Raw genomic sequence first — 13,027 nt, 5'->3', positions numbered from 1 at the left:
TCTTTCTGCTGCAAGTATCATTGGTCGATTTGCTCAAGTTAAAAGTATATCTCTTCAAATCATTTTACCTTTATTATTATTAAAGAATAATGAAAGAAACAAACTTCTATATAATTTGTCTTTACTAACTTCTTTTAAAAATAGAATATGATATCAAAAATAGATTTATTTGCCAGCAAAATTAAATTAAAATCTCTACATAAATTGTAATCATTTTTGGCTGACTAAATGAACTATTTGATACTAAAATCATTCATATTCAGCACATTTTTGCTAAAAAAAACTCAAGTGTCTAATCAGCATGATACGGATGTATCATTGTTAGTGAAGCCTTCATTGATTTGGCTTCATGCTGTCCGCTGTCAGCATTTAGTCAAAACGTCGGTCTTTCCTCGTTTCCCTCCACAGTAGTGATGGGAGTTCTGGCTCCTCTCAAAGATTCACATCTTTTGAATCGACTCACTAAAAACATCTGGATCTTTCAGCTATAAAATGATTGTTTTTTGTTTTATTTGATTTATTATCATGTAGGATTATGGACAAAATCAATACGTAATGTAAACATGTTGTTTCTATTCATATAAAGTGTATATTATGTATATACTGTTATTCATCCCTGTCAGATCAAATGTTCAAAATTAAATTAAAAAACAAAAACTAACTATTAACAATTTAGTTTTCAACATTTTAAGCTTTTTCCTTTCAAACACATTTGAAGTGAAACATCTACAACCCAAAATACACATTAAAACCCAATAAAAACAGACTTTTATTCACTGTCGTCATTTAGAAATTCATCTTTGAGGAGCTGATCTGGTTTCTTCTGTCAGGAATGATCTGCTCTGTTCTACAGAAGATCCTCTCAGTTCTAAGTAGTGGACCCAGAAATAATCATTTCCTGCAGACTCTCTTCCTTCATATCATCAGTAAAAGTCAAACGGTTCCAGATTGTTATTCTTTTCTAATATATGGTGTTAATTTTCCGCCATAAGTCTCCCTCGAGCGTTTATCAAACTCCTCGCACGCAAGGAGCGTTCCACGGGCGCAGGACAGTCTCCACGCACGCTCCTCCACTCCTCTGCGCTGGTCAAACCTCTTCTCCTTCACCTGCATGGTCCATTTATTTTGTGTGGACTGTGATATATGCTTGAGGGGGACTTGAACGCCATAGGGCTAACCACTGCTCCACGTGCAGTTTTTTTTATTTCTGGAAGCTTTTCTTCTTGCATCTCCTGCAGTCTGAACCCTACTCCTGCCGCCTCCTCCTGTGTGATGACCAGCTCGCTGTTGGCCACGCCCGCCGCCACGCCCTGCACGCCGCGCAGACTCAGCCTTCGCCCGTCTGAGTCCTCAACAAACCTCAGGCAAGACACTACACACCTCCAACCAGAACCATATGGTTTTTACCGCTCACCTCTGCGGTTCTGCATCCTGCAGCAGCATGAATGCCAGTTTCTAACTGTCTTTGTCTGCGCAGAGATGCGACGCGCACCACCAGCACCTCTCTGGGTTTGGTGCGTCTGCTCCAGGAGAGGGGCATCTCTGCCGCCATGTACCACCAGAGCCAGGAGCACAGTCTGGGAGGGGGCGGAGTCCTGCTCAGCACCTCTGTTGCCCCGATCCGAGTACCCCACCCCGACCCGCTGCGCCCGCCCACGTCTCCCAACTCCCCCACCCGGCCGGCCGCCTCAGCCGCCTCCTCCTCCTCCGGCTTTGACTTCAAAAGCCCCTCTTATGACAACTTCCTGGCGTCCAAGCCAGCTCGATCCATCCTGAAGGAGGTGACGGGGGGGGCGCGAGGCAGGCAGAGGGGGCGGGATTGTGAGAGCCAGACGGACGTCAGCGTAAGCGTCCATAACCTCAACTTGCTGGACAAGGTGAAGCGGCTGGGAGTGGCGGGGGCTCCAGGGGGCAGGGCCATGAGTCCGGGGCCCATTCTTGGACCGTTGGGGGGGCTCCGCAGGTCGAGCTCACCCTTTGCTCCGGACGGAATGAGGAGGAACAGAAGTTACCCAGCCATGGTGTCAGCCAGCATGGCTATGAAAGGCCCGGGGCCGCAGCCGTGAGCTGGACCTCCTCCAGGAAGGTGACGAGGAACGAAACATGGACGGACCATGATCACAAAACACCCCAACCCCGCACCATACTCAGACTAAAAAGAAACAAAGGTGGAGTTGTAACCATTGCCTGTATAAGAGAACTGGACCGAGTGAGACTTGATCTATAGAAAACAGTTTATTTCTAGTTCCAACCAAATATAGTCAATTTAGACGCCATTATATTCTGATCCAGACATCTCCAGACGACACCAGTAAGCAGTGATTAGTCTGTGTCATTGTTTCTATGGCAACCACTATCAACAATCAGGATTTAGCTTTTTGAAAGGCCACGCCCCCACCACTTAAAACTTGATTCTGTAATGAACAGTCAAACATGAAATGTTCACAATGCGTTTCTGATGGGCTCAGAAAATCCCATCATGCTGCTGAAAAATCCACTTCATTAAACCAACCATCTTTAAAGGGTAACCAGACAGGACAGCTGGAGGGGCGGGGCTAGGAGATGCAGGCTGAGCGTAGGAGGTGTGGTCTGGATGTGATTGACAGTAGCAGTGAGGTTAGCTTGAGGTAACTAAAGGATCTTTTTATTATTGTCGCGATGAAAATAAAATTCAAAAGTCGTAAAGTTCAGGAACCCCAAGCAGGCTGCACCCCAACACACAGGCGCTCTTCATCTGCTGGTCAGCCAGCTTTCCAAGCTAGAAAGCTCCGCCGTTCTCGGCGTAGCGGAGCGACCTCTGCCGCTCTCAGCGGCGCAGTGTGAGCTCCGCCGTTTTCAGGATCACGGGTGAGCTCTCTGCTTTAGCTCCTCCACTCTCAGCGTCGCTGGGAGAGCCCAAACAATCACGTGGAGAGCTTCAACTCTCGAGAGTGTCATGTGTTCAAAGATGGGCGGGGCTTTTATCCTGGAGCTCGGAGCATGATGAGTGGGACTTCTTGGACTAGTTGACCAATCACAAAATTAAACTGTAATACCTCGTTTCAACCTGTAGAGGGCAGCACACAGGTTAACTTTTGCTTCAAAGGCACAAAAGTTAGAAAACGTCCTGTTTTCTGTGTGAAAACTCAAATTAAAAGTGTTTGGTTTAGCAGTGGTAGCAAAGTGTTAGCACACTTTGTTACTAATGACTGTATCTGAGAACTGGACTGAGTGACTCCAACCCTGCTGCAAAATCCCATAGACTTCTATAGAGAACAGTTATTACTCTGTCACTCTATTTGCTACAATAATCATTCTTGCTCTGTTAACTTTTTTATGAACATCCTCTTGATAATGATATATATATATATTTGAAAGTTATTCAAGTTATAACCTGACCAATCAGATGGCTCAGTCAATCAATTCAAGGCCTCACCTTGAACGTTTGACTCAAGATTCTCCCAATCCCGCTGTCAGTGGAAGGAGTGTGGTCTTTAAACAAGTTCCTCTAAAAACATGACTCAGACCGTGTCAGACCAATCACTGTCATCCAGCTCCAAACACCATGTGGAAAATCATCGAGGGATTTGGCCTCTTTTCACTGGAGCTGCAGGTAAGGCCCATCACACCCTGCTTTGTCCAGTGGTACTATATGTCTACGCGTTGGACGGTAGAAATGTTTGACTGACAGATTTTCCCCAGCCCTCTTTCAAGTGGTAGGGGTGTGGCCTCCCAACAAGCTCACTCCTGACTGGTTGTCACAGACTGATCACTGCTTACTGACGTCTGGATCCAACATGGCGATGTCTGCATCATGAAAAAATGGCCACTCAATGGACTTTATTTGGGTGGAGGTAGAAGTAAACCATTTTCCATGCATGACGTTATACTCAGTCGGTCCAGTTCTCGTATACAGTCAATGATTGTAACACAAGAAAAAAGAAAATGCCCCCTCAAACAGTAAAATGTACTTTTGAGTCCAAAAAATTTTTAGTTGACTCACTTTAGGCTCTAAAGAGAAAATTATAAAAGGAAAACTTTATCGGCAACTGAGTTTTCACACAAATGTGAGTTATGTTACTGAAACAGTTTTTTGTCTCCTTTCCTGCCACCAGAGGTCTCTGAAATCATCAGTATCTGTTCTCTACATGACTTTGATTCTTCTTCTATGGTGCCCTTTTCTACCTGCTTCTGGCATGAATAATACTTTGTTTGAAATGTGCATCTTATTGTAGAGCTCTTATTTTGTCAAGTGTTCACGTTTTTGTCATGGCCAGCAAATATTTTCATTAATGAGAAGTACTGATGGGTATTTTTTTACTTTTTGCTTTCTTTTTTTTTTGTCAAACTGCAGCTAATGGTCTCTTAGCAAAAAGTATTACGCTTGAAGTAAGTATTCTTGAGTATAAGTAAGTGTGCTATGGAGCATGTACATGTAGTGTAGGAAGTATAATTGAATACTTCTTCGGACTAAATTAACTCTACATATACTGCCTCACTTTTAATATAGACGATGTATGTAGTACACTTCAGTTCACTACTTTTTGCTAAGGGGCAGAAAGTTGTGCGTTTCATCAGAGGTTTGTTGTGGTGTCAGATCTCTTCAGGCGACTCTAGCCAAACTCTTTGTGTCTGACACACTCTGACTCATGCCATCATTTCTGCAACTATCCCAACAAACTAAATCCTCTCAGCTGGTTGTTGTGACCTCTTCTATTTCCAAAATTCTGTGTCTTATAAGTGCAATCTTGGGACCCTTGAGTGGTTAATCTAAAGCAGGGGTGTCAAACTCAATCACATAAAAATCCAAAACGCACCTGAGGTTGAACAGGATAAACATTTATTGAACACTTTAAAACTATGTTTTTAAAACTTTAAAACTGCAACTTTTTAACATGATTATGAACTAGATATACAGCATTACCTGTGATGATGCTAGTCTTAATGCTGTTGGCTGAATTTACTGCTGAAGATTCTAGGGCTGATAGCTGAAAACGCTGAAGCTGATAGCTAAAAATGCTAAAGTTTATAGCTGAAATTGCTTGGGCTGATATCCAGCTAAAATATTTAATAAATACAAAATTAGCCTAAAAAACGTAAAAATAAAAACTTGCCAAAAGTGTAGCTGAAATGTTAGCTAAACTCCAGAACAGCCTTAAAAACTTTTTTAAAAAGCCTAAATTGGACAAAAATACTCGCATTAAGCTAGAATATTATCTAAATTTTAAAATACCTTAAATAACTTTCAATATTTTACTCTCCATAAAAATATATTTTGTCAAAATTAAACAAGTTAGAAAAAAACACAAGATAACATCGGTTCATTAATAAGAATAAAATAAAATGATCTGGAGGGCCGGATGGAATTACCTGGAGGGCCGGATCCGGCCCCCGGGCCTTGACTTTGACACATGTGGTCTTAGGTTAAGATTTTTTCTGATTCGACTCACCTTCTTCTTTCATGCTGTTTGTCTTTTATCAAACTCAAGTCCTTTGTATTGCCAAAACCTTTCAAAATGAGAAGTTTTGTACTTGTGCCGAACACAAGGAGCTCCACTCCACTTTAGCATGCTAACATTCAGAAGGAAAAAGGTGCCGTTTGGAGCGTTAGCTGGATGCAGTCATGCTGCTGAACTCTCAGACGCCTCAGAGTCCATGTCAAGTCTCTGCTGGCTAAACATTGCTCTCCTGCTCTCCATTACACTCCGTTTGCTCTGGTTGGCTCCGTAGCTGCTGTAGCAAAAAGCTCTGTTAGTTTTTTACAGCTGAAATCTTATACTATAAATATTGTTAAATGTTATTTTGTTTCCGGCAGAGATGAGGACTTCAGACTCTCGGTTCACTGGCTCTCACAGGAAAGGACGAACAAGAGCAACATCTTTACGGTTTTGTTGCTGTGTCTGACAGTTATAAGGAGGATTTAGTCACTTTTTACTGATAAGAGGACTCGAAACCTGGAGCTGTGGGGGCCTCCAGTCCCCCCATCCCTCTCTAAAGACGCTTTCCTGCAGCTTCACGTTTACTTGAGCTTTGTTTTCCAGTTTCCCATGAGATTATTAGTTTAATGGAGTTTCCAGTGAACTAAACAGATCAATACACTGAAATAAAGAGCTGTTCAGAAGCTTTAGAGGGTTTCCCTCTTTGAAGAACCACTCAGATAAAAATGTTTTCAACAGGTTCTCTGTCAAATTCAATTCAGATTAAATTTGTGTTTTTGAATATGTACTTATTCAATTTCTGTGAATCCGGACAAAACAAATGTCATTGAAAAAGGTTGTATTTGTGACAGAAAATACTGTGGGCGGTGTACTCGCTCTCTGCTCCGCTCCATTCTGATCATCCACTTCCTGACTAATAGATCCATGAGCTGTTTTCTCTGTTTTCTCTGCCTGAGCTGGAATCTGGATCAGAACTGTACGACTCCTATACCGCTCGCCATTTTGGTTGTACTTAGAGGAGCTATAAGCTAGCGGGAAAGAGTGTAAACAGATAGGTGATGGGAAGTGGGTGCGCGTTTACTCTGTTCCAACGCTCAGAAGTACATTTCTAATCAAGTCCTGCCGCTCTGTAGAAACTATGTCTTGGAAAACGACACGTTTTGGCTAAAATCGACATTATCTAAATTTAAAGACCCATGGGAACGCTTTGAAAAGACATTAAAAATGATCAGAGTAATAAAGTCATGGAGTGGCCATAACCAGACTTGTATGTATTTATTTTAAACTATTGGTTTGCAAACATGTATGTTGTTCTGCACACTTCACGTCATAGTTCTATCCACTGAAATGCCATATAGACACTGGAATCCATGTAATAATGGAGAGCATGTAATCAGGTTTTTTTTAAATAAACATCATTAAATCTTACATTTTGTCCTCTCTGTATTATTTCCCTCCTCATAAAAATAATGATTCATTCCAGACAGACATGATGATTACAGGAGAAACAGTCCAGACATGAGATGATTACTGACGCTCCTCCAGCAGATGGTGCTCACAAATAACTCAGAGAGTTGGAGAGGACCCTGACGCCTCCGTCTGCCTGCATCAGCTCCCTCATAAATCCATTACCTGTTCTCCATCTGCTTCAGGGGGGGGGCAGAGGTGAGCAATAATCCAAAAATGCCACCGTGACTGGCGGCGAGGAGTCTTAATTGAATGAAAGAAAATGTCAGTGATGTCTTTCATGCTGGATATTTGTCATCTTTCAATAACAGCTGATCGTCTCATTTATCCAGATACTCTGACAGCTCAAGAGATCAAAGCAGATGACAGCTGTCATCTGGTTCCTCATGGACCCGCACGGAGCTTGCTCAGCAGCACCACGGCCGCCGTCTGATCCAGATTCACGTCTGGATCAGAGTGGAACTCGATCAGCACAAAAACCTAAACCAGAGAAGGATTTTTGCTCCCTGGACTTGAAGCTGTTGGTTCCACAGCTGGTTCTGACCCAGATCTCAGAGAGCAAATCTGCATACAAAAAGACGAGTTCCATTTATTCATAAGTTTGACGCTACCACTCAGAAAAACAGATTTCAATTTCAATTAAAGCTTCTGAAATCAACCGATCTGTTCACTAGTTTTTGTTTTAAAAACGCCTTTATTGATTTTTAAGGACAAATTCTGATTTACTGCAGCTTCTAAATTAGTCCTCTTTGATATTAGGACTTTTTGTAGAGCAAATGTGCTGTATGATTAGCTAAACTGCCGTGTAGCTCCACCCCCCTGACTGTCAGAGAAAAAACATTAGGTGTGTTTGAGATCCCCAAACACACGAGATCAACCTGCTGCAGGAGGGGGCGGGGAAAGGCGCCTGAGATGAGGGTGAACGACGAGATCAAGGAGTTGGGGGTTGTCCTCACCATTCGGCTGAAAGTTAATATGCTACTCCTCCTAGTATGATTTGTGCTGTTGTGTCTTTTATATTATTTTAACATCTTTCAGAGTAAAACAGACAAACAAATAGCCGCTGGATGAATTTCATGAGCACTGTTCCAAATAAAGAAATAAAATATAAATGAAAGTTAATTTTAAAGACAACAATAACACACATAACAACAGATGATTTGAAATCTTTTTTATTTTTTCATCAGTGATTCACTACCTTCCAGAAAGAGATACGGAATACACCGCAGTGCCTATTTCTGGCTGCGCTGGCTTACAAAGGCGCCTTGAACCCGCCCTTTTCCCGTCATACTTCGTGACGGCGCACATTTGACGTCAGTGACAGAAATTAACCCGCATGCACCGCGCTGCAGGCGATCTGCGCAGCGCCGGGTCCGCCTTGGTCATCTCAAACACACTTGAATAGTAAAAGTTCCAATCACATAGCTCAAATGTTCTATAGTACTGCACAGGCTTCTTTAAAACATACTTGTGGACACCACCAGCCCTGACATGATGCACACTTACTGGCTCCACAAGTGCCTGGCAGCACAAATGAACCAGATGCTAAGAGATGGGTCTCACCCTGAATGCTAATGGAAGGGCGAACGATCCTGATCCAGACGGATCCCTCAATGAGTGCAGTCCCATCCAACTGCCGTCCAATAACTGTCTCTCCACAACATGGAAGCTCATGTCAGGCATCATTGCAACCAGAATACATAGACACATGGATGAATTCATGAGCAACAAGCAGAAGGGCATTGGTAGAGACTCCAGAGGAACCAAACACCAACTCCTGGTTGACAGAACAGTCGCTCAAGACTGCAGGTCACGACACACCAACCTGTGCACAGCCTGGATTGATTACAAGAAAGCCTCTGACTCAATGCCACACGCCTGGATCTCTGAATACTTGGAGATGTACAACATCAACATGACTCGGAGACCCTTTATAGGAAGCTCAGTGTTGTTGTGGAAAATCACCCTTGAAACCAATGGCAAGCCACTTGCACGTGTCCATCAAATGTGGCATATACCAAGGTGATGCTCTGTCCCACTGCTGTTCTACATAGGTCTGAACCCCCTCAGCCGAATAATCAATAAGTCTGGCTATGGAGACCAACTCAGAAATGGGCCCACCATCAGTCACCTCCTCTACATGGATGACATCAAGCTATACGCTAAGAGCGAGCGGGACTCTGACTCCCTGATCCACACCACAACGGCTTTCCTCTGTTCTTTATCCACCACTACAATGTCTGGTTGGTTCTCCATTACCATCCTGTCCGTCTGGATCTGGAAGTCCCTCAGGATCTTTGCTCTCTCATTCTCTACTACTTTCAGAGGTGTTTCCATTTTGACTTTGGGGATTCCAGTCCATATTTTGTACACATGTTTCTGTATATTATTCCAGCTAGTTGGTTGTAACGCTCCATGTATGCTTTCCCAGTCAGCATCTTCCACCCTGCAGTTCTGTGCTGGATTGTTTCCGGCAGCAGGAGTGTCAGACTCAATTGCTCAAGGGGCCAAAATCCAAAACACACCTTAGGTTGCGGTCCGAACAGGATAAACATTCATTGAACACTCTAAAACTACATTTTTAATACTTGAAAAACTTAACTCTTCAACATAATTATGAACTAGATATATACCATTACCTGCAATAATGCTAGTGTGAATGTTGTAAGCTGAATTTGACTATTAAAGATGCTAGTGATGATAGCTCAAAACACTGAAGCTGATAGCCAGCTAAAATATTAGCTAAATGCCAAATTAGTCTAAAAAGCATATAGCTAGCATGTAGCTGAAATATTAGCTTAACTTTAAAATATCCAAAAAACTGAAACAAATGATAAATTACACAAACCTGCTAGCAGGTAAATATCAGCCTAACTCCAGAACAGCCCAAAAAACTTTTAAAAAACCTTAGTTAGCCAAAACAGCTAGCATGTTGTTGAAATATTAGCTAAACTCCAAAGCAGCCTAGAAAAAAATAAGCCTAAATTAGCCAAAACAGCTAGCATTTAAATATTAGCCTAACTCCAAAACAGCCTAAAAACTTAAAGAAAAAAACTTAAGTTGGCCAAAACAGCTAGCATGTTGCTACAATATTAGCAAAACTCCAGAACAGCCTCAAAATCCACTCTGACAGAGCCTCTCTCTCTCTCTCTCTCTCTCTCTAAGTGTGAAGGAAAAAAAAGGAGGGGGGTAGAAATAGAAGAAACAGAGAGAGGGGAAGGAAGTAAGGGGTACTGGTGTCAAGCTGTTAATTCTATAATTGACCATGGATCATACTGGAAATTATCTGATGTGTCCATCAGTACAGTGTGGGATAGGAACCAGGAAAAATGCAGGCAGGGAGCAGTGTGACGGCATGGAATTATTATGTGGGACATCACCTCAATACAAACATCATACATCTTGTGGAGATGTTTAACTTTTTAATATAACATTCATGTAACATTCTTTCAACCACCAGCGGCTTTTATGCAATTCACATCATTTCAGCTGAGAAAGAGAATCAGAATCAGCAGATTCAAGTTGATAAATGGGGTAGCACTTATGCTAACTCCTCTTTTTAAACAGTTAGCAATATTATTAAGAGACCTGTCTTCTTGTCCGATGACAATTGAAGCAAATCCTTGTTTTAATTCAGATTTTAAAAGACACATCTTATGTTTGTTGGAGAGGCAACCCAAATGTTTGAACCCTTTTGAGACACTTTCTTTTCAAACACAGCTCAGATGCCAAAAAAGCCTCATTCTCAGCTGCATCATTTGCAGTTTTCTTAAACAGATTCATCATAAATCCAAAAGTTAATTATTGGAGACAGAAATGAAGGAATGGAAAAGAGGATGTTCAGCCAGATTAAGAACAGCCATCTGTCGTCTCTATTGCTGGATCTTCATTACAGCCTCTCTGCTGCCTTTCATGACTCTATCCTCTCCCATTTGGATACAAAACTCTTGCACACTAGGGATTTAAAAGATCTAGAAGTATTCTCACATACTTATCATTTTGACCTTTACTTGTTTATGTTTGCACCATGCCAAGCTCCACACACACATCCAGGACTCTTAAATTGAACTGGAACCTTTTAGTTCCTGAAGTCTTTCCTCCTGGAGAGTTTTGATCGATTCCCATGGATGGCTATTAATCTCCGGTCTCTGTAAATTTCTGTTTCAAGTGTGTCCTCAGTCTGTGCCAGTCGCTTTAATGTCCAACACACACAAAAACATGGCAAACTCGAAACCTCCCCAGGGCTGCAGCGAACGGCCCGCCTGAATAATTCAGGCTGCTTTGTCCATTGATCCCTCTCCCCACCTCTCACTCACACAGACACATCTCTCACTTACTGAAGTCGCGCTGCAGCGCCACAACCGTTCATTAGAATTCACAGGGACTGCTTACATCTGTCTTCCACTGACAGATGTCACTTGAAATAACCTGTCAGCCAATTATCGGCCAAAGGAATGTGCAGCGGAGGGCCAGCAGAGGTTGCAGGGCCACATCTGAATCATCTTATATCTCAATAAACTTTTAAAATACGTTTCTGTTTTCATGTTTATACATGTCCCGTTGGCTCCACAGTGCATTAAACTCCAACTGGAGGAACAAACATGTAAACATTTGTTTCTGAGCCCACTTTAATAATTCAATGCAAGTGAGCTTTCCGAGACCGCAAATGTTAAAGCTCATGAAGATGTTTGCTCTCATTTGAAGTTATTTTTGACCATTGCTCAGCCTGCTTTCTCAGTGATGCATCCACCCACTTTCCTTTGTGCGGCTGCAGACTGGCCTGATTTATCAGCATCAAGAATATCTCCCCTCACATTTTTACCAAACGGAAACAGTATCCAACAGCAGGCTGAAACCCTTCTGCATATGCTGCATAACTGTTCATTTTAAAATATTGTGTTTTACGGTGCTGGTATCCATATACATCCCCCCTCCTTTTATTTTATACATGATGTACAAAAATTAAAGCAAGAAAAAGACGAGCTGCTCGATGACCTCCATCGTTGTTGCTTTTCTAGTCGTTGCATTACAATGATGCAACGACATGCTAGCGGTCTACTGCCCGCATGTGCCCTAAAAACAAGGCTTAACTGAGTGGAAACGCTCACCAGAATCAACCAGCCACTCAGTTGGCCAGCTCACTATGCTAGCCGGCCGTCTAGTGGACAGCATAGAGAGCTAGCAAGGAGTGGCTGCCTAGCATAGCGAGCCGACCTACTGACTGCCCACTCAAGCTAATAGCGTAGCGAGCTAGCTGTGCCGGCCCTCGGTAGCTAACTGCACTGTCCACCAGGCAACTGGCTAGCGTAGCGAGCCGGCCTACTGAGTGCCCACTTAGGCCAATTTGGGCAAACACGGGTGGGGCCACCACTGAAACTGCGAACAAACCTAACCTCTCTAACTGAGGGCTCAGCCAGACGGTCCTATCAGACCCTCACTGTAAATTTGGGTCTGCCAAGTCTTCTTTCCCATCAGCGAATTCAACTTACCACTGATAGACTAGAACACAGTGTTTGTTATGGATAAACAACGACGAGCTCATAAGTCCAACAACAAAATATAACTCAGGTTAAGATCAGGGAGCTCATTCCTACCGATCACGCCACATCGATGCTGAACCGGACCCTGGGAGGAGCCCTGGTCACCAGGCACTCGCCTGCGGGTCCCTACCCCAGCCCTGGCTCCAATGTGGAGCTCCAGTAATGCAATTCTGGGCGACATAGTAAAATCTTTGCTTGTACTTCCCATAAAGAGGGTTCTGACTCCCTCTTTATCTGGCTCGTCACCCATGACCTGTCTGCCATCGGTGACCCTACCGGGGGCAAAAGCCCCAGACAGTTTAAGAATCATTCAAGTTCTTAACCCCCTCAACACGTTAGATATCAGTTCATGATGGGGTACATTACTTCAGCCCTTTTCTTATCTGGGTAAGGAGCTTTGTGGCCTGTGATGCTGAAGTGTTGTGGACCAGATGAGCTCATCAAGTTTCATCAATCTACTCAGGAGAGTCTTCTCCTTGAAGGGTCCTGTAAAGAAGCTATTTTCAGACTGGTATTTATTCTACTGTTGCTCACAAAGAGGTCATAGCATCAAAAACTAGGTGCAACAATATTCACAGATTCATTTGGGTATTGAACCCACCC

General features: G+C 42.9%; 1 protein-coding gene across 2 annotated transcripts in view; it reads left to right on the top strand.

The window, feature by feature from the left end:
• Positions 1 to 6,845, top strand: part of LOC112136295 (trafficking kinesin-binding protein 1) — a 29,145-nt gene extending 22,300 nt beyond the window's left edge. For both annotated transcript variants that reach the window (XM_024257906.1, XM_024257905.2), the window contains 2 exons: positions 1,239 to 1,364; positions 1,478 to 6,845. In XM_024257906.1, coding sequence (XP_024113674.1) covers positions 1,239 to 1,364; positions 1,478 to 2,066 — 715 coding nt within the window. In that variant the 3' untranslated portion in view covers positions 2,067 to 6,845. The remainder of the gene's footprint in view (positions 1 to 1,238; positions 1,365 to 1,477) is intronic.
• Positions 6,846 to 13,027: the final 6,182 nt, after the last annotated feature.

The sequence above is a fragment of the Oryzias melastigma genome, linkage group LG11, assembly GCF_002922805.2.
Source record: "Oryzias melastigma strain HK-1 linkage group LG11, ASM292280v2, whole genome shotgun sequence".
Lineage (NCBI taxonomy): Eukaryota > Metazoa > Chordata > Actinopteri > Beloniformes > Adrianichthyidae > Oryzias > Oryzias melastigma.
Note: the sequence above shows the minus strand (reverse complement) of the source record. Positions and strands in the feature narration are given on the sequence as shown.